Below are 21,215 nucleotides of genomic sequence, written 5' to 3'. Positions count from 1 at the left end.
CTGCCTTGTGCCAATCAGACAAATCCTCTATCCATGTTCAGCATGTTGTTCTGAAACGGAAATGTCATTTCACACCCACTGCTGGATTTATTTTTCTGTCTGGCTGTAAACAGCAGAGTTTCCCCATTACCTTCCCATCTGTAATTCCCTGGAGAAGGTGGTGGGGAGCTGCCTTCCTGACCCATTGCAGTCCTTTGGGTGTAGGGACAGACACAGTGCTGGGAGGATGGAGCATGTCTTGGAGGGCACCTTGGAAATGTTGGTGTTCCCGTGCACCCGGAGCTCCTGTCCTTCCAGGGAATAGTGGTTCCAGGTTTGTGAAGTGCTGTTGAAAGATACTTCCTGATGGATCTCAGTGCTACTTGTAGATATTTTATTCATTCATTCATGAAGATGAGATTTGTTGGCTGAGCCAGCATTTGTTGTTGATTTGGAGTTGTCCCTGAGAAGGTGGTGGGGAGCTGCCTTCCTGAGTCACTGCATCAGCAGTTGGAACTGTTATTATCTGTGTCCCCTCCAGCAGGCGCTACAACACTCCACACGTCTGTAACTGCACACAGACAATGCAGCTCTCCCTTTTATATCTGACATCCATCCCGACTTATAACTCTTGTAGTTCCTCACAATATCTCACCTCATCCATTCCCATCTGTGTCTGACATCTCTAAAATTTCTTTATTCTTGTTTAAACTTCTGATCACCTCAACTCTATCCCCTTTTAAATTTGTAAACCCTTAAGCTTCTGTAACTCTCCACATAACTGTATTCAATGACAGCACAGGTTCCCTTCCTAAATCTCTATAATTACAATGGTTGTGTGTGCTAAATTGGCACTTTTCATCCTCCTTATCCATCTAAGAACTTCCAGCTCCTATAATCCCATATTTGGAATGCTCCCATTCTCTGCACCTCCTCATGTCCTTTTTAGATTACTTACAGTGTGGAAACAGGCCTTTAGGCCCAACAAGTCCACACCGCGCCACCGAAGCGCAACCCACACCATATACCTACATTTACCCCTTACCTAACACTACGGGCAATTTAGCACAGCCAATTCACCTGACCTGCACATCTTTGGACTGTGGGAGGAAACCGGAGCACCCGGAGGAAACCCACGCAGAGACGGGGAGAATGTGCAAACTCCACACAGTCAGTCACTGGAGGTGGAAATTGAACCCGGGTCTTTGGTGCTGTGAGGCAGCAGTGCTAACCATTGTGCCACCGTGCCACCGTCCTGAGGGTCCTTGAACATCACAATTGCTCCAAAAGATTATATTCCGCCCAGTTGCTGCAAGTCTTCTAACTCTGTAACATTCAACAGTCTCCAGTACCTTACACCACTTGCTGGCTGTCATTTTGCATTTGTTGAAGTCTACACATTTCTGTCAGCAGCTCAAAAAAAGCCTTTTCGGCTCTACAAAGCACCGTCATGAACAAGCCACCATCTCTCTATTTCCTTTGCCTTCTTCAATGTCTGAAACTCTCACTGTATCTTTCAGCAAACTTCTTTAGTTGCTACAGGTCTGCCTAGCTCCCCAGATAACATGTTCCATCCCATACAGCTCGCTCAGTACTGTAACACCCTCTGCTCTGTCTAATCCTCCTCTTTTCCACTGTCTTCCAGGCACAACAGCAATCCTATAAGAGAGCAGTTCGGAATGGGGTGTTATAAACCTCAGCTGAGGCTTGAGGCCTACCATTACCTGGGAGTCACAAATGGATGGAACCTGAGAGAGAGCAGCTCAAACCGGGAGAATATACATCCGTAATGAGGATCGAGGCCAACTGGGACTTGGAGTTGGAGAAACAGCAGAGCAGGAGCCTCGAAATCAGCACCGAATCACAGAGGGAGTGACCATGTGATAGAACAACTTGGAGCAGGAGCATGAGGCTAACTCACACCTGGGAGTTAGAGAGGCAGCAAAGTGGGAGGATATAAATCAACACTGAGGATCAAGGCCTAATCGTGCCTGGGAGTCACAGAGACGCTGACCCTGTGAGGGAGAAGAGTGGAGTGGGAGATGGAAGATTACACATACCTGGGAGTCACAGAGATGGTGACCCTGTGAGGGAGCAGGGTGGAGTGGGAGCTGGAGGATTACACATACCTGGGAGTCACAGAGATAACTTTCTGCTGCTGGGACCTGCCTGCACTGAGTTTGAAAGAAGTGCAAGAGCCATCACAGAAAAATCTGCAAGTTCATTGGCTGATAAATACACCGGTATTAGCAACTGTCAGTTAATTGCTGTAAGTTAGCATTTTTTTAAACTTCTGAAATAAGGGTTGAGCACAGAAATAAGAAGGAGAAGTGAAATTGTGAGCCAATAATAAATTCAAAGTTTGGGAGAAGATTTGTAGCTCGGGTGCTCGTTGTTGTGTTTCTGGTTTAGGTAGATGAGAGTGTGACTGGAACGATGGTGCAGCAGGAAGGGCTTCAGCTTCCTGGGACATTGGGACTGGTTCTGTGGAAGGCAGCAACTGGACAAGCTGGATGGGCTAACGTGACAGAGCTGGGACTGAATTCATTGTGGTCTGTGTGGGAGGGATTGAAAATAACTTGATGTGTGCTTAGGATCCAAAAAGGAATAGTAGAGGAGACTACCAGGATTCTCAAAATAATGGGAGCCTCAGTTGGTACTAATTTACAACAACAAGTTTATCAGTGGAAGATGGAGTAAGAAAGGAAGCCTTAATCTGAGGTACTCTGCATGGACATGAATATTCGGAATGTAGGGAGTTCCAGATGTAGATTAGTGTGTGGAAATCTGATGTACTGATCACCAAGAGCTGGCTCAAGGAATGGCAGGACTGTGTGTTAAATATTGCTGAATATAAAGGATTCCAAAATGATTGAAGGGAAGTGAAAGAACGAAGGTAGAAGTATTGGTTTAGATTAGCATTAGTTAAGGCGTCCAAGAGAAAGAGCATCCGTCCAAGGACAGAATTTGGCTGGAGCTACAGAACAAAAAGTATGCAATTAAACTGTGAGGTACAGTCTGTCTGCCAGGACCAAAGAAATGATGGAGACAATAAATACACAGGGTCATTTGAGAGCGATGACAATACTACAGATTAGTTATACTGAGAAAATTAATGTTTCCAGATACAGACAGGGATACTGGTGGTGAAGGGTCACGGGGGTCAAGTGTTCCTGGATTACATGGAGGAGAGCTCACTGCAGGAGTATGTATCCAACCCAAGAGAGCATGTACTATTGGATCTGGTCCTTGGGAAAGAGGTGGGGCAAGTGGATCCAGTGTCAGTAGGGGATGGTTTTGGGGCGCAGCAATCATTTTATTGTAAAGTTCAGGATATTGGTAGCGAATGAAATGCAATAATTGAGAGTGAGAAACATTAGTTGACTGACAGCAGTCTTCAATGGGGCAAGAATGAAGCTGGGAACTTTTCAACAAGGCCAGTGAAATGGTAGCTTTAAATAGTGTGAACCAGATCAGATGGAGATGGGGCTGGAGTGTGACCACGACAGACCTGGATAATCAAATCTTTTCCCCATTTCTACAGGAAGGATAAACAGGCCAACACAGTGAAGTAGCAATGTGTATAAAGGATGGGATCAGTATTATTGTGATGCTCATCAATTTACACACTGCTCCTCTCTGCCCTAACCCCTCATCCCTGCGTATTAATCCTATCAGATATTGGTCACCTTTGCAAACTTCAGAAAATAGCACAGTATAGAGGAAATACCTCTGTCCACTGTCTGCGTTGGACAAGATGTAACGTTATTTTTTAAAGCCCAAGTTCTGTCTCCCCAGACAGTGTAGGACTTCAGGTGCAGATCCCAACACCTTTTTAAAATGGTTTGAGAGTTTCTGCCTTTACTCCGCTTCCATGTGTGACTCCCAGATCCCGACCATACTCTGGGTGAAATCACAACTTTCCTCATCACGTCTCTACTATTTCAACCACATACATTAATTATTCGCCACAGGTAACTGAGCTCTCCAACAGGAACAAGGTATTCTCTCCCTTTCTATCCAGACTCCTGACATTATGTGCACCCCAATCAAATCTACTCTCAGGATCCTCCATTCCAATCTTTCCCCATAACTGCACTTCCACTGTCACAGGGTAACGGATCTCCTCTATTCCCTTTCCAGTACAATTCCATCCTCCCATGTGATGGGGTGACCAGAAATGCACACATTTCCCAAGCTGTGACTCATTATTTATACAATTCCTGCATAAGCTTCCTGCTCTGAAATTCTGCCCTTTGGCTGACAGAGGAAATGATGCCATTTGCTCCATTAATGAGATTATTGATGTGTCCAGCCTACTTCATTTACCTGCTCACACTGACCATACTCTCATTTATTGTGTATTCCTCTCTCTTGTTGATGTCCCCAAATGCTTTGCCTTGCACTTCTCTGGGTTATTTGCTCCATTCCCCTGGATCCTGTAGTTTCTGTTTTTAAACAGTCTGCCATGGGATCTCTCGTCAAATCCAAGGAAGTCACATGCAGTTATGGGTTAGTGCCTCAAACCGACACAGTCAGATTAATTACACATGATATTCCTTGAACAAATCCAGACCGACTGTCCTGGAGTCCCTGGGACTTCCTCAGTGATCGTTTATCCACTGTCTCAGAATTCCAGCCGCGACCTATTCAGTCAGTCCCTTGCTCTACATTAAACAAAGCTGCCGTGTTAGCCATTCTCCAGGCCTCCGGCACCATCCCTGCATCCAGTGAGGATTGGATAATGTAGGTAACTATAAGGCTGGGGATTTTCCCCGGCTCCTTTTAACAGTCTGGAACATTGTGTTGCCTCTTTCTAAGGATTTGAGTCTCCTGTATATTTGTCCGCTCCAAGTTTGTTGCTCCCAATATTTCATCCCTATTTTGATCCAGACAGACAAAGGCCTAACCCATCTTATGATTTGGTCAAGTCTCATTTTAATCAGGTTTTATGGAGGGTTTCTCTCCGCAAGATGAATTGCATTTTCTCATGATACCAGCCCCAATCTGCCTCATTAATGACTCTCCCTGCTCGCGTGGTCTTCCTCTCATCTAACACTAACGCGATGATTTTTACCCTTTGTCACAACAACTGCCCTCTGCCTGGATATCCCAGAATGCACCGGCCTCCCTGTTTCCCAGAGCCATCTTTAAAAAGTCATTTTACTCTTGGATTGTGAATCTGAAACTGTCCTGGACATGACAAAGGGGTAAAACTGGGGCCCGACTTTGTGGCCAAGCCCCTGAGTTTCTGGTGAATGGCATGGTACAGGAGAGGGACATTATCTTCCTAAAGGGCTGGCAGGGGAAGCTATGACACCAGACCCTTCCAGCTTTGTCCGAGGCTGACCCCTAGGTCAGTGAGGTACCAGACTTCTGGGTGAATACCTAGCAGTATAGGAAGGAGGTCAGTGACCTTCTCCACTCCACCAGGATAAGTGCCACCATCTGAAATTTGTGACTTCACCCTCACTCTCTCTCTGTTACTGCACCCACCTCCCACCAAGGCTCATTTTCTTCCACCGTCAGTGAATGCAGCACCTTCTCTCAGTCTCTCTGTAATCTCTTCTCTGCCCCTCTGCCCAACTCTGCCTGGTGTCTGTGCTGCCCCCTCCCTCACTCAGAACACCTCGACACCTTCCCCCCAGCTGTGCTAGCACTAACAGCTGTACCAACCACTTACATTTCCCTAATCCTACTTGGTAATTCTTACATTCCAGAAGGAACCATCACACACTAGGGCACAAAGAGCGATGAGGGATATGGGGCAGCCTAACATTCATCTCCTCACCCCCTCATAGGGGAAGGATCCTGACCCTAACAACCACGAGAGGCTGACTGACCTTGTCCAAGATCCTGCACTGGGATCTGAGACTCCCCCTGACTCACTGTCCTAGGCACCGTGACTGACCGTGTCCAAGCTCCTGCACTGGGATCTGAGACTCCCCCTGACTCACTGTGCTGGGCACCGTGAATGACCGTGTCCAAGCTCCCGGACTGGGATCTGAGACTCCCCCTGACTCACTGTGCTGGGCACCGTGACTGACCGTGTCCAAGCTCCTGCACTGGGATCTGAGACTCCCCCTGACTCACTGTGCTGGGCACCGTGACTGACCGTGTCCAAGCTCCTGCACTGGGATCTGAGACTCCCCCTGACTCACTGTGCTGGGCACCGTGACTGACCGTGTCCAAGCTCCTGCACTGGGATCTGAGATCTGAGACTCCTCCTGACCCACTGTGCTGGGCACCGTGACTGACCACGTCCAAGCTCCTGCACTGGGATCTGAGATCTGAGACTCCTCCTGACCCACTGTGCTGGGCACCGTGACTGACCACGTCCAAGCTCCCAGACTGGAATCTGAGATCTGAGACTCCCCCTGACTCACTTTGCTGGGCACCATGACTTACTGTGGACAATGATATCAAGCTTCCTGGGTTTGTGTCTCTGCTAAACATCAAGACAACACAGCAGATGGGTGAGCCTGGTAGATGTAGCTGAGGAGAAAGGCTGCTAAAGGCAGTGTATGGCAAGGCAATAATTCGGTGAGCATTCACGTCAGTTCAAAGTGAATGTGTACAAACATGGATTGGGCAGCCCATGAGCGGAGTGGGTGTCCCTGAGCACAGTGTCCTTGCAGCAGGATTGCGTGCGTACAAACACGGAGTGAGCAGCCCAAAGGGACAGCCCATGAGCTGGGTGTGTGTCTCTGAGCACAGTGCCCTTGTAGCAGCATTGCAATGAGAGTTGTCAGTGCAGCCTGAGCTGCAGCATTGAAGTACAGAAGTGTACTGTCAGTGGGTTGGAGATGTGCTGGCATGGCATGGTGAAGTTGGCATGTGTCAGATGATAGCATTGGTGGGTGTGGAGGACATGCAGCTTCTGTCAGTGCAGTGTCCCCGGAGACGTTGGTGTCCAAGACAGAAGTCTGCAGGAGCGAGGGTCAAGGTGGCTTTGTGGGCAGCACGGTGGCACTGCTGCCTCATAGTGCCAGCGACCCGGGTTCAATTCCCGCCTCAGGCGACTGACTGTGTGGAGTTTGCACGTTCTCCCCGTGTCTGCGTGGGTTTCCTCCGGGTGCTCCGGTTTCCTCCCACAGTCCAAAAAGCCTCTACCTGTCCTTCTATCTATGCCTCTGATAATTTTGTAAATATCTATCAGGGAGCCCCATAGCCAATGATGCCCAGGTACAAATAAACCATGTGTGTTCAATTTTTCTTTCTGGGTAATACCCTCCAAACCAGACAATATGCTGGTAAAACTTTTCCATACCCTCACCAACACTTCAGCATCGTGTGGCAACTAGTACTGAGCACATAATTCTAAATGTAACTCGAACTAAGTTTCTCTCCAGCTGCAGTATGACCTGCTAATTTTCATACTGCATGCTCCGATGCCTGTCTGCAAGTTTGCCATCAGTCTTCTTGATCACCCTCTCCACCCGTGTTACCACTTTCAGGGAACTGTGGAGCTGTACACCAAGATCCTTTGGAAATTGATGCAATCAGTAGTTTTTCCATCCACTTTATACTTCTCTCCTGCATTCGACCTTCTAAAATGTATCACGTCGCAACTGTCCAGATAAAGTTACATCAGTGTTTTCTCTGTCCAAGTCTGCAGCTGACCTGCACCCTGCTGTATTCTCTGGCAATCATCCACACAATCTGCAACTCCGCCAATCTATTTACAGATCTCCAGTCACAAAAACACTGTTCCACCACTACTCTGTCTTCTATGACCAAGCAGTTCTCTATCCATCTTACTAACTGACCGCTGATCCCATTTCACTTCATCTTCTGCATGAGCCTGCCATAAGGAAACATATCAAAGGACTTGCTAAGGTCTAATTGACCAACATTCAGCCCCACGCCCTCACAAATCAATTTTGTCACTTCTTCAAAACATTCAATTAAGTTTGTGAGACATGACCCTCCCCACGCAACTGCGTTGCTTGTTGCTAGTAAGTCCATACTAGAGTACTGTTGGAGCTGCACTCATTCAGACAATTGATTATTCCATCACATCCCTGACTTGAACCTTGCAGAGTAGATTAGATTCCCTACAGTGTGGAAACAGGCCCTTTGGCCTAACCAGTCCACATCAACCCTGTGAAGAGTAACCCACACACACCCAATTCCCTCTGACTAAAACACTTAAAAAGTTAGCATGGCCAATTCACCTGGCCTGCGGGAGGAAACCCATGCAGACACGGGGGGGAATGCGCAAACTCCACACAGACAGTCGCCCGAGGCCGGAATTGAACCCAGGACCTTGGCGCTGTGAGCCACCATGCCACTCTTGATGGTTCCCGTAGAGTGGGACATATGATGGGCCGTGATGGTTACTGTACAGTGGGAAGTATGTTAGGCCGTGATGGTTACTGTACAGAGGGAGGTCTGTCTGGCTGTGAGGTTGAAGAGTGAATGAGCTGTACAGAGTATGATTCTGCTGCTGCCGATGGCCCTCTGCACCTCAAGGCTGCATCATCATTAATTATTCAATCTGTTTACAGTCTGTCCCATTCAGTATCATGGTGAGGAGGGTCTGCAAAATGTGAAGGTAGCCCTTGCTCCCCATTGTGGAGTGACCATTCTGACTGATATTTGAAATGGAGAGGCGTATCTGCAGCAGGCAGATCGGTGATGATGTGGTCAATGATATGTTTTCCTTTTATTGATTCCACCATAACCTGCCACAGAGCAGTCTAGCAGCCACAGGATCCAGCATCAATGCTGAGCACTATCATTAGATTGGATTCCATACAGTATGGGAACTGGCCCTTCGGCCCAACCAGTCCACACTGACCCTCCGAAGAGCAACACACGCCTCTCTGACTAATGCATGAACACTTTGGGCAGTTTACCATGACCAATTCACCAGAGCTGCACATCTTTGGACTGTGGGAGGAAACCCACGCAGACACAGGGAGAATGTGCAAACTCCACACAGGCAGTTGCCTGAGGCTGGAATCAAAGCTGGGACCCTGGTGCTATAAGGCAGCAGTGCTAACCACTGAGCCACCGTGCCACCCTATATTGACTATATACCAAGGAGCTGTCCCCCTCTGCCTGGCTGTGTCCTGTCAGTGGGACAGAACCTACCAGCGAGGGTGGTGATGTTGCCTGGGACATAGTCCTGTTCACAGAATCCTGCTTTACAGACAATATCTGGCAGTTGCTTGATTGGTTCATGGGAAATATATAACAGGTCACTTTCACATTTTCTTTAATGAAGAGCTAATATCACTTTATTTCTTGCATATTTTAAAATAAACCAAACATCATTATTTTTCAGTTGAGAACTGTTGAAGTGAATGATAATTGAATTACCAGAGCGCATGCCTAACTATTACACGATTCAGTGACTGTAGTGAACAGCCGATTCATGTTCAGATCAGTGAACACACCATCTTGCAGGCAGCAAAGCTGTTGAAAATGACTTTGAGGAAAAGCCTGAATTCAGACACAGTGTTATTGGGCCTCACCACGACCTCCAAAACACTGGCCATCTCCAAAATCTGTCCAGAGAGCTCCCAAACTGGAGCTGGGCAGTTACTCACACAATCCCTCACAATAGACTGGTTAGAGACAGACCTGAACAACAGGGAGATGTGTGTGGGGCAGACTGTTCAATGGACTCGCACATGGTGCTGGTCCAGATGCAGTTCAATATTTATAACAACGACCTGTAAACAGTCATGTCTTGCAAGTATATCTTTTCTGTGTGCCACCCAATCTCGATAATTCTGCACCTTGGACCTGATCCTGAATGAAGGTGTTATAAAGGTGATGGGCTCCTGAAGCACATGGCATCGTACATTGAATCCCTCATAAACCATATCCAGTGTATGTTAGCCCCAAAATGTCAGTATCCAAACAGAATTGTACAGCTCCATTGATGGCCAGCGTGATCCCAGCCCAATGTCCTTGTGTGTGACTTAAGCTGGAAATCTCTGTGTAAATGTTTGCAGCATTGTTTTAACCATTAACAGCCATTAAGTAAAGTCTCTTTACTGAAGTTCCGATATCCTTTCATAATACCAACTTTTAGATTGTTCTATAAGCACAAAATTCACCCATTTATTCAGTACACTGTTATAATAACAATATGATGAAAACTCACAGTAAGTAGCATTGAAATGATGAGTCTCATTGCCACACCCAAGACCGTATTGTTATTAAGTACAAGGACTTTGAAAATACACAATTATTTTCCCTTGTATTAATATTGTATTAATATCCCTTCAGCTGTTCACAAAAAGCAATGTACTGCCTGGACCAAGCAGCCTGAGCTCACAAAATTCAAAACCATGTCCTGCATTGAACAGGTCTAGACAATACTGTTATGTTAATTTATTCATGAAATGTGATTGGGACGGCATTTATTGATCGATAGGGAACTTGAAACAGTGACACTGAAGGAACGGCAATATACTTCCCAATCAGGATGGTAGATGGCTTGGGACAGAAGCGAACACGGTGGAGGTCCCGTGTATCTGCTTCCCTTGACCTTCTCGATGGTCGGGTTTCAGAGGTACGTTGTAAGGAGCCTTGGTAAATTTCTGCAGGGCACCGTGTAGATGGCAGGGATTGCTGCTGCTGAGCGTCAGTGGAAGAGGGGTGAAGCTGCACTCACAGAGGCAAATGGAAGTATTTAATCACACACACATTCAACATGTGTCTGAGCAATAGGGGGCAGGCTTTCGGAAATTTTGAGGTGAGTTATTCCTGAGGAATTTCGAGCCCATGAGATATTCTTGTAGCTAAAGAATTTATATGCGTCAAAAAGTGGCGCTGGAAAAGTAAAACAAGTCAGGCAGCATCTGAAGTACAGGAGAAGGCAATGTTTTAGCATAACCCTTTCACAGGAATGGGTAATGAAATCATATGGTCAGTCCAGTTCAGGTTAACAATAATCCCCGCGATATTGTTTGGTGTGTGTTCAGTGATGGTGGTGGAAATGAACGTTAGAGGGTGTGTCTCAATTTTCCATTGATATCAGTAATCGTTGTCTGGCACATGTGTAATGGAAATGGGATTGTCACTGTTAAGCACAAACCTGCATATTTCCAGGTTCTGTTACATTTGGACAAGGACTGCTTCAGTATCTGAGTAAATCATGAATGGTGTTGAATACTGTCCAATCATTGGCAAACATCCTCACTTGTGATTTTACAGTCATTTATGAAGCAGCTGAAAATTAGAGGGCCTAGGGCAGAGAGCACTCTTATAGCTCACTGATGCTGTCCCTCTCTCTGAGCTAGGAAGCTTGCTTCTTGTTCCACCTGCTCCAGAGGTGTCCAACAACATATCTGAATGGAATAATATTTCAATATCTACCACAGAAGGCTGTGTTAGGATTTGGTTAGCTTAATCAGTTGGATGGCTGGTTTGTAATGCAGATTAATGCCAACAGTGTGGGTTCAATTCCTGGGGTGACTAAAGGACTGTCCTACTCAATCTCTCCCTTACTTGAGGTATGATAACTGTCCAGTTCAACTACCGCCAGTTGTCTCTATCATCCTGTAGGAGTATGGTGTCCTACCTTTACATTTGTCATCTACAGGCTTACCCAGAAACCTCGCCCCTGGGGAACTGCAGCGAAACTTAGATGGCTGCTCCCCACCAACCCCAGCCACCTTCCTTTGTACGAGGTATAACTTATGCCAATGCAGACGATTCCTATTTGCTCCAGGTTTGCCGTTAATCCTGGATACGACATTTGGTCAAATGTAGTTATGATCATGTTAAAAGTTCAGTCACTGTCACCTCACCTCTCGAATTCAGCTGTGTGTTCTCTTGTTGTATATCATTAAACCAAGGCTTCAATGAGCCCAAACTGAGCTTTAGTACAAACCGAGCATTTTAGTACTGAGGAAGTGCTGCTTGACCCCACTGTAGATGACATCTGCCATCCCTTTATTCGTGACAGGGATTAGAGCAATGGGGTAGTCACTGATTGTCTAATGTTTTGTCTGTGTGTGTACAGAACACACCCGGATAGATTCCAACATTGTCAGGTAGGTCCCAGTGCTGTATCCCAGCAGGAACAGCCTGAATGGAATGTTATCATGGCCCACAGCCTTTGCATTTTCCAATCCCTCCAGCTGTTTGTAGATACCACACAAAGTGAGTCGGATTAGCTGAAGACTGCCATCTGGAGGAGACTAAAATAGATCATCCCATCGATATTTCTGTCTGAACATTGCTGTGAATGTTTCAGCCTTAGATTTCTATTATTGTGCTAAGCCCTTCCATCATTCAGGAAGGTGGTATTGGTGGATTCTTCTCCTCCAATGAATTGTGCGATTGTCCACCACCACTCACCCAGATAGAGATTATGTCTTATTCACTGGTTACATCTGTGTCTCATTTGCTATTTATACCATGTGGTGAGTAAGTGGCCCAATTTAGTAACTTCATCTCATTCTGAGGTGTATTTGATGCTACTATAGTCAGGCCTTCCTGTTTTCTCAATTTATCAAGGGTGTATCCCTGGCTTGACGGCCAGGATAAAGTGGAGTATATGCCAGGCAGTGATAGTGAAAATTATACAGGAGTACAATTCTGATGCTATTGGTAATGACTGGAACCGCCTCACACAGGCCAGTGCAAAATTCCAAAATCTATTGGAAATCTGCCCTGTTTAGCACAGTGATGATGTCACGTATACACAGGGGGTCTTCACGATGTAAAAGTGGAACTTTATCTCCAGAAATACTGTGTGTGGTAGTTCACCATTCCCAATACGGTTATCGAACAATGTGTCTGCAGCCAGTAGGTTGGTGATGGTGAGGTCAAGGATGTTTCTCCCTATCAGTTGTTCCCCCCAACCTGGTGCAGATGCAGTGAAGCAGTTATGTCCTTTTGGACCTGACCACCTCGATCAGTAATGCTGCTGCTGAGCTCCTCTTGGTGGTGGGTTTCAAATGGCCCACCCAGTTGACATTCTCCAGCTCTGTCACTCTCTCAGTGCTTCCTCCAAGTGTTGTTCAATGTAGAGGGACACTGATCCACCAGCTGAGGAGGGGTGTCAGCAGGAGGTTTCCGTGTCAGTGTTTGATCTGACACCGTGAGGCTGAGGGAGGGGAGTCAGCAGGAGGTTTCGGTGTCAGTGTTTGATCTGACACAATGAACTTCAAACTTCCTCCAAAACTACCCCCTTCGCTATCTCTCTCTCCTTCCCCAAACCCTACACTCCTCTCTATCTCTTTACTCTCCTCCAAACCTTCCACCCATCCCATCTATGTAACTTCCTCCAGCCCCTACCGCCTTCACTATCTCTATAACACCCTCCATGCACTGTACCCCTTTTATATATCTCTAACTTCCTGCAAACCCGACACCCCTCCCTATCTCCTTAACCCTCTCCAAATACTGCACCCCTCCCTAGCTCTCTAAACTCCTCCAAACACTACTCCTTTCCCTATCTCTTTAACCTACTCTAAACCCAGCACCACACTCTATCTCCTTAACCCATTCTAAACCCTGCTCCCCTCACTATCTTTCTGACCTCTCCAAACCCTATATCTCTCCCTACTTATCTCAACCTCACCAAACCCTGTCCCTATCTATCTAATCCCCTCCAATCCCTACACCCTTCCCTATCTCTCTAACCTGCTCCAAGCCCTATGCTGCTCCTTATCTCTCTGAAACCCTGTATTACCTCCCTATCTCTCTAACCCCCTCCAAACCTATACATTTCACTGTCCGTCTAACCCCCTCCAATCTGTAACCCTTCTCTCTCTCTCGAACCTCCTCCAAACCCTATACTACTCCATAATTCTCTCAAACCCTGCACGCCTCCCGATCTCACTAATCCACTTCAAACCCGACACCCCTCCCTATATCTCTAAGACCCTCCCAAATCATATACTACTCCCTATCTCTCTCAACCCGCTCATACTACCCGCTAATGTTTTATCACGCCTCATATTTACGCTTCTACTGCCGTTTTAAGTTTAGCCCTACACATATGGTAGTTGCCTCCATTGACCTGCTCAATGTGTACCTGCTTTAAGCTTCTCTTTCCGATTTAATTCCCTTCTTACTGCAGCAACTGACTCCATAACTAATAATGCATCACCACCTCCTCCTTTACCCCTCTCCTGTGCTGCCTATAGTTCTTGTACCGCACAATATTGAGTTGTCAGCCCTGACCTCCTTCAAACACATCTCTGTAATGGCAAAAATGTCACAATTCCACGTGTCAGCTCGTTCCCTTATCACATCTGTCTGTCCGATAATATACCCAACATTAAGGGAAAGCACATCAAGCCTGGAATATATTACCTGGAATACGCTGTACCACAGCGTTCTTCAGTCATTGACTGCTCGTTATCAAGCTGCCTAATTCATGAACCAAAACTGTAACTCTGGGACTGAATGAATATTTGTTGTAATTTCATTTTCAGTAAATGTATTCATCAAATGCAATTTTCCAGAACTGAACAGTCAGCTCTAAATACAACGGGTTTCTGCTGATTAATTGCCTGCTCAGTGTGCAGAGGGGACAGCCCTTTGTAATGGAGAAAGTGAGGACTGCAGATGCTGGTGATCAGAGTCGAAATGTGTGGCGCTGGAAAAGCACAGCCAGTCAGACGACATTTGAGGAGCAGGAAAGTCAAAGCTTTGGGCATCAGCCTTTCATCGGGAAGGCATTGGTGCCTTCCCATGTTTTCCATTCCATGATTAACAGGTTATAGGGAACCATATGTGTTCAGGAAAGCAGCACTGTATAGAACCCTGAAATGGAAAGCAGTCAATCAGATAGTTGGACAGTGAGTAGACATGGTGTGGTGAAGGACAGACTGATTGAAATACAAACATTGGGATAGATAAATCTCCTAGGGGAGACGGGATCCACCCTGGCTTACTACAGGAAGAGAGCAAAGAGATTACTGTACCTTTGGAGATGATCTTTGCGTCCTCACTCTCCAGTGGAGTAGTGCCAGATGATTGGAGGGAGGCAAGTGTTACTCCCTTGTTCAGGAAATGGGATAGGGATAATCCTGAGAATTACAGACCAGTAAGTTTACATCAGCATTGGGCCAAGTTTTGGAGAGAATTCTGAGAGACAGAATTTATGATTACTTGCAAATCATAGTTTGGTTAGAAATAGTCAGCATGGCTTTATGAGGGGCAGGTCATGCCTCACAAACCTTACTGAGTTCTTTGAGGATTGGATCAAACACATTGAAGAAGCGAGAGTAGTGGATGTGGAGTACATGGTTTTTAATCAGGCGTTTGATAAATTTCCCCATGGTAGGTTCACTCAGAATGTAAGGACGCATCGGATACAGGGAAACCGGTCTTTCTGGATGCAGAATTGACTGGCCCATAGAAGACAGAGGGGGATGGTAAATGGCAAGTATTTAGTCTGGAGCTCGGTGTTCATTGGTGTTCCATTGGGATCGGTTCTGGGACCTCTGGTGTTTGTGATATTTATAAATGACTTCGATGCAGAAGAGGGTAGGTGGATTAGTAATTTTTCTCAATTTAACAAAGCATGGTGTAATTGTGGGTAGTGTGGAGGGCTATTGTAGTTTGCACAGGACATTGACAGGATGCTGAACTGGGCTGATAAGAAACAGTTGGAGTTCAACCTGGAAAATTGTAAAGCGATTCAGTTTGTAGTATTCATACGTTGTGGAGTAACAGTGGGATCTGATGATCCATGTCATAGCTCCCACAAAGTTGTCACCCAAGTGGATAAGGTTCTTAAGAAGCCGGATGATGTTTTCATTAGCATGTGGGTTGAGATTAAGTCGTGAGGTTATGCTGCAGCTCTATGGAACCCTGGTGAGATCACACTTAGAATGCTGTGTTCTGTACTGGTCGCCTCATTATATGAAAGATGTGGAAGCATTGGTGGGTGTACTGAGGAAATTTATCAGGACGCTGCTTGGACTGGAGGGCAGGTCTTGTAAAGAAAAATCAGGGAACTAGGTATTTTTTCATTGGAACGAAAAAGAATGGAACTTGACTTGATAGAGGTGGACAAGATGAATAGAGGCAGAGATAGAGTGGATAGCCAGAAACTTTCACCCAGGACGGAAATGGCTATGATGAAGGAACACGGTTTTAAGGTAATTGGAGGAATATTTATGGGAGATGTCCGAGGTAAGTTCTTTACACAGAGAGTGTGGGTGTGTGGATAGGCACATGAATGATCGTATAATGAAAGGTATGTAGGTTAGTCTGATCTTAGAACAGGATTAAATGTCGGCAGGACGTCAAGGGCTGAAGAGCCTGTACGATGATTCCTGTTTCACCAAGCTTGTAGGTTCTCATCAATTCTTGAGTGTGTGAGGGAGTGATGTGTTTGAGATCAGGAAGCTTTGACGAGGTGTTAGGTCAAAACTTACATTTACGTTGTGCATTGTTACAGTCATCTGAGTGTCAGTACAATATGTGTATGTCACCACACACCAAACAGAATCCGCCAAGTTCAGTTATTAACGTGCTTCTTGGCCTGCCATTTGCTGCTGTTTTCTTCAGATATATTCTGTTTCGTGAACCATGTATTCATATCTGGCCATCCACAGAGATGTAAAATTTCATTTTAATACTGGTGATAATGAAGGTGACATTTATTGGGTATGGTTTCAGAGGTTTCTTTGTGAGACTCATGATAGTGCATCAGACTGTCAAATTTTTAACGTCTTTTCCCAGCATCAGGTCCAGGGTGCAGATGTATGGAGTCTGGGAGGTAGGCCAGGTGTCAGCCCCATCAGGAAGTTGTGCGGTGTGATTCTGACACTGCATGGCGACACATCTGCCCACTGGGCCAGGCTCTGACTGAAGATGGTTTTTTAAAACTTGGTTGCTGGTCAGCCATTGATATCTAATTTGGACATTATTTGTAGCTACACTGAGACCAGTAATAGTCTGTTAGCGAGCTCCCACCTTTCCCAGGGTGGATTCCAAATTATTTGTTGTGAAGAAATGTTTGACTAACCTGCCCTGACCCAGGTTAGAAACTCTTTGCACAGATTTAGGAGCAGGTCAGTGTGTCACTCAGCATCACAGGCAACTGTGAATTCCAGTAACACTGTAAATGATTCCAAATCTTTTGGAAGCCATTTTTAGCGTAGCTCATTGCAAGGTGTTGAGTTTACTGACCCGAACAATAATCAACTGTTAGCTATGTTTCGTGAATTGGGCAAAAATGAGATATGAAGTATGATTATTCAACTGAACTATAATCTCTAAAAACAATTAGGTCGATTCTATATTTATGGGAGTAAAGGATAAACTCCTATCAATTTTTTGTAACGCAAAAATAAAGAATGCACATTTTATTTTATATCGAATAAAGAACATGGTACCTAACTGTTGTGATCAGAATTATACATTCAATGTCAGGATTCAAAACAATGCATTGCCACTCCAACATTTTGAAAATGGTCGGCTTCTGAATGATTACATGTTCGGAGTGAGTAAACGATTGGACAATCAAATAGAATTAGCATTCTTATACATTTATATCTAATCAATCAGTTAAATTTCTCAGTGAAATGTACGAGCTTCAGCTAATAGCCAGCAATTTAGAAATGGCAATAATTAAACATGCACTGTGAATGATTACATTATCAAATTTTAGCGAAGAATAATTTCAAAACTTCCGATTTTTAGAAAGAATGATACTTAATATGAAATGTGGACAGTGAAAAGAAAATGGACATATTTTGGTGTGAGGGAAAAGTCAGACATTTTCAAAGAGATTTGTGCCAACGCAATGATATATTTGTTTTCGTTATCAGACCATAACATTTAAAATATTCATGTTCTGAGAAATAAATAGACTACATAATGAGACTGACCTTGTAATTTTTTTTTTGCATTTTAAATGTTTATCCTGCACCAAATAATCAGATATTTGCGAGCACTTAAAACTGGAAATAATCCGATACTGATTTTTATTTGCATCAGACACATGATAGAGTACAAGCCTTTAAAGTACAGGACGAGGCCATTGGCCGCTGTGTGTGCACCAGCTCCAGTAATGTTTCCCAAGCACCTTCCATTTTCCAGCCCTATCTCTGTAGCCCATTAAATTTATAATTTACAAATAAATATCCAATTCTTTATTGAATCGTCATCTACAACTCTCCCAGGCAGTCTAATCCAAATCCTAAGAACTCTCTCAATAAAGAAGTATTTATGTATCTCAGTCCCAGCTCTTTTGCTGACCATTTTGAAATTAGAACTCCTTGATGCTGTAATGCCAACTAACGGAAAGAGAGTTTTCCTGTTTTACTCTGCAACTTTCTTCATACTTTTGAGCACCGCGATAAGTTCACATCTTTGTCTGTTCTGCTCCAGGAAGGATAAGCCTTGCAAGAACTGTAACAAGCACTACGTCGGAAAAACAGGCAGAAAACGAGCCACCTCGATGCATGAACAACAACTAGCCAGAAAAAAGACATGACCCACTCTCACTAGGTCCTTACATACGGATGAGGAAGTATATCATTTTGACTGGGTCTGCACATCCATCGAGGACCAGCCAAAGAAAGACACGCACGAGAATTCTTAGAAGCATGGCAATCCAACCGGAACTCTATCAACAAACACATCGATTTTGATTCCATCTAACACTCTCTGAGGAAAAGGACCAGGCATGAAATCACCAATACTGGAAATTACATCGCTGACTCAAGGAAACCTAAACACTTAAATAGCAAGTGGGACATAACATTTCACCGGAGTCTCACTGATAATGTTCACGAGGATAGTGATGATCCATCGGAAAATGAACTCTCCAACTCAAACTGACATCCAGAAGAAATGCAATTTCTCTCGTCCTTTCTTTAACGAAATCCTTCATTCCAGTTATCATTCTGATTATTTTTAAAGTTATTGGTATTCTTCTGCAAAGTAATATGGAGTCTGTCTTATTGTGTGTGTGAGTGCGTGAGTGAGAGAGAGAGAGAGAGACAGAACAATCCTCTGTAATCTCTGAATTACTCCCCGTGCCATATGGAATAAAGGTCAGGATTAGGACGGCGGTATAGTTTAACATGTTGTTAAAAAGCTAGTTCAGGGTTGATGGTTTCAGGTTTTTGGATTATTGGGAATTCTTCCAGGACAAGTGGGACTTGTACAAAAAAGACAGAATGCATCTTAACTGGAGGAGCAACAACATCCTTTTGGGGAGCTTTGCTAGTGCATGTCGAATGGATTTAAACTAATTAACCAGGAGTTTGGTAACCAAAGCAGCGGGTCAGAAACTGAGTAGAAGGTTGAGATGAATAGCACATCAGGCATGGCCAGTCTAATGACCATGCTGAGGGAAGGAATCATATCAGTTCACGTTGTGAGATGGAAGTTGGAATAAATGATAGAGATGAGGCTCAGGTTTATCAGGGATTTACAAATGAGGATGGAGAGTATGGGGTATGTGAGGGATTGAGGTGTGAGAGATCAGGAAGACAATGTACAAGAAAATATTAAAGGGTAAATATTGAAGGGATGGAGTGGGGTGGGGAATGCTGTGATAAATAACTGGCAGCAAAACACAGGAAAACTTGCTTTTCATCAAAGTGAATATCTGGGAAGTAATTTATTATGCTTCAGAGAAATAGCACCCTCATTGCTAGAAGTCTGCATTATATTGAAGAAAAATCTGTGTCCATGACATTCCTGTAGCTATAATAATGGTGGTAAACAGCTGGAAAAATGCTCGTGTTGTTGTTAGACAATGCTTGCACTGAGCATGTGAATTACCCTGGATGTTCCCAGAGATGGCTTGGATGCTGGAACTCCATGAGATGATTCTGGTTTGTGATCGCGCCACTTACTGAGTCTAGTGAAAGGAACAAACCAGCAACTGCCATTGCTTATTGCTTCAGAATATATCAGAGCATTCATGGCTGCCAACGCATAGAATCATGAAACGAATTAAAGATATGTCATGTCTGCACCAGCAAGTGCACATCCAAAGGCTTTTTAAATGTTTGTGCGGTTACCTCTCTCAACGGCCCTCCTAGACAATGCATTCCAGATTCATACCACCCTCTCAGTACGAAACACATTCCACAAGTCCTCTCTCAAATCCCTGCCTTTCACTTCAAAAATGCGTTCCTTTGTTTTTGACCCTTTGACGAAGAGAAACAGCTTCTGATTGTTCATCTTCTCCATACCCCTATACTCCAGTATACCTGTAGCAGATTCCCTCCTCAACCTTCCCTGCTGCAAAGAAAAATCGAGCAAATTTAGCCCTCCCCATTCATAGTTTGAGTACTCACTTGTCTTATTACATCTGACATGCATCATCCCACATTTATTAGTGTTACATTTCATCGGCCATTCATCTGGCTATCTGAATAATCTATTTATATTCTCCTGATTGTGAGCCACTCAGCTCAGCTTTGTGTCATCCACAACATTGGTCAGCATTCCACTGCCCCCACCCCGCATTTTCCACATGCTCACCATCGTCATTTATGAATAACACAAACAAACCGTGATTTCCTTCCTGTTTCCCAGATGTTATTCAGAGGAAGATTTGAGAATTCCAGTCTCTGTTTTTTTCTTATTTTGGTCAATTTACAGAGTGATTTGGTTAACATCTTTTATGAGGAAGCCAGAAATAACCAGTTTGACACAGAGTTGAATTCATCTTTTACACTTTGCATGTTTTATACATAAAGCTTGGAAATAATTTAGGATGAACTAGGTTTTGGCATCTTGCGCTGGAACATTAACCTTTTGGAGGCACTGCAATAGCCAGAGCTGGAGACATTTTTCATCTGCAGGATGGACACAGACTAATTCATTGTTTGTTTAAATCAGCTAGTGTGATGAGGATAAATACTCAATTAAATTCTATGTTATGGACAAACTGAAGGAGATCAAATCATATTCTCATGTCTACCTTGAATTGGAAGCAAATACATACTGTAAAGAAAAATCAAAAATGTTGAAACACCACACAAGACAAGAAAAAAAAATCCTCTGCACTTGATTCGGAAAGATAGAGTACATGTATCATCTTAACAAGAATCAAGTGATAGAAAAGAAAGAACATGAAATCTTTTCTTAATTTTGAATGGAAACCTGATCTCGATTTTCCTGAACAGTGATGTTTTCGCATCCAATCCCGCTTCCCCAAAAACAAGATTTTCCTTGTCACTAAAACTTCATCCGTCATTCTTCCTCCTTCGTCCTATTCTTTCCTCACACTCCTACTTCCCTTGCACTACCCCTTCTGCTGGTACATGCTCTTCCACTGA

General features: G+C 44.5%; 1 protein-coding gene across 1 annotated transcript in view; it reads left to right on the top strand.

The window, feature by feature from the left end:
- LOC140456920 (uncharacterized) overlaps positions 1–18,862 on the top strand; it is a 28,581-nt gene extending 9,719 nt beyond the window's left edge. Inside the window, exons 3-4 of the mRNA XM_072550813.1 lie at positions 1,625–2,248; positions 18,304–18,862. Of these exons, the coding sequence (XP_072406914.1) occupies positions 1,625–1,672 (48 nt within the window). The 3' untranslated portion in view covers positions 1,673–2,248; positions 18,304–18,862. The remainder of the gene's footprint in view (positions 1–1,624; positions 2,249–18,303) is intronic.
- Positions 18,863–21,215: the final 2,353 nt, after the last annotated feature.

This window comes from Chiloscyllium punctatum, chromosome 31 (assembly GCF_047496795.1).
Source record: "Chiloscyllium punctatum isolate Juve2018m chromosome 31, sChiPun1.3, whole genome shotgun sequence".
NCBI lineage: Eukaryota > Metazoa > Chordata > Chondrichthyes > Orectolobiformes > Hemiscylliidae > Chiloscyllium > Chiloscyllium punctatum.
This window is presented reverse-complemented; position numbering and strand designations above follow the sequence as displayed.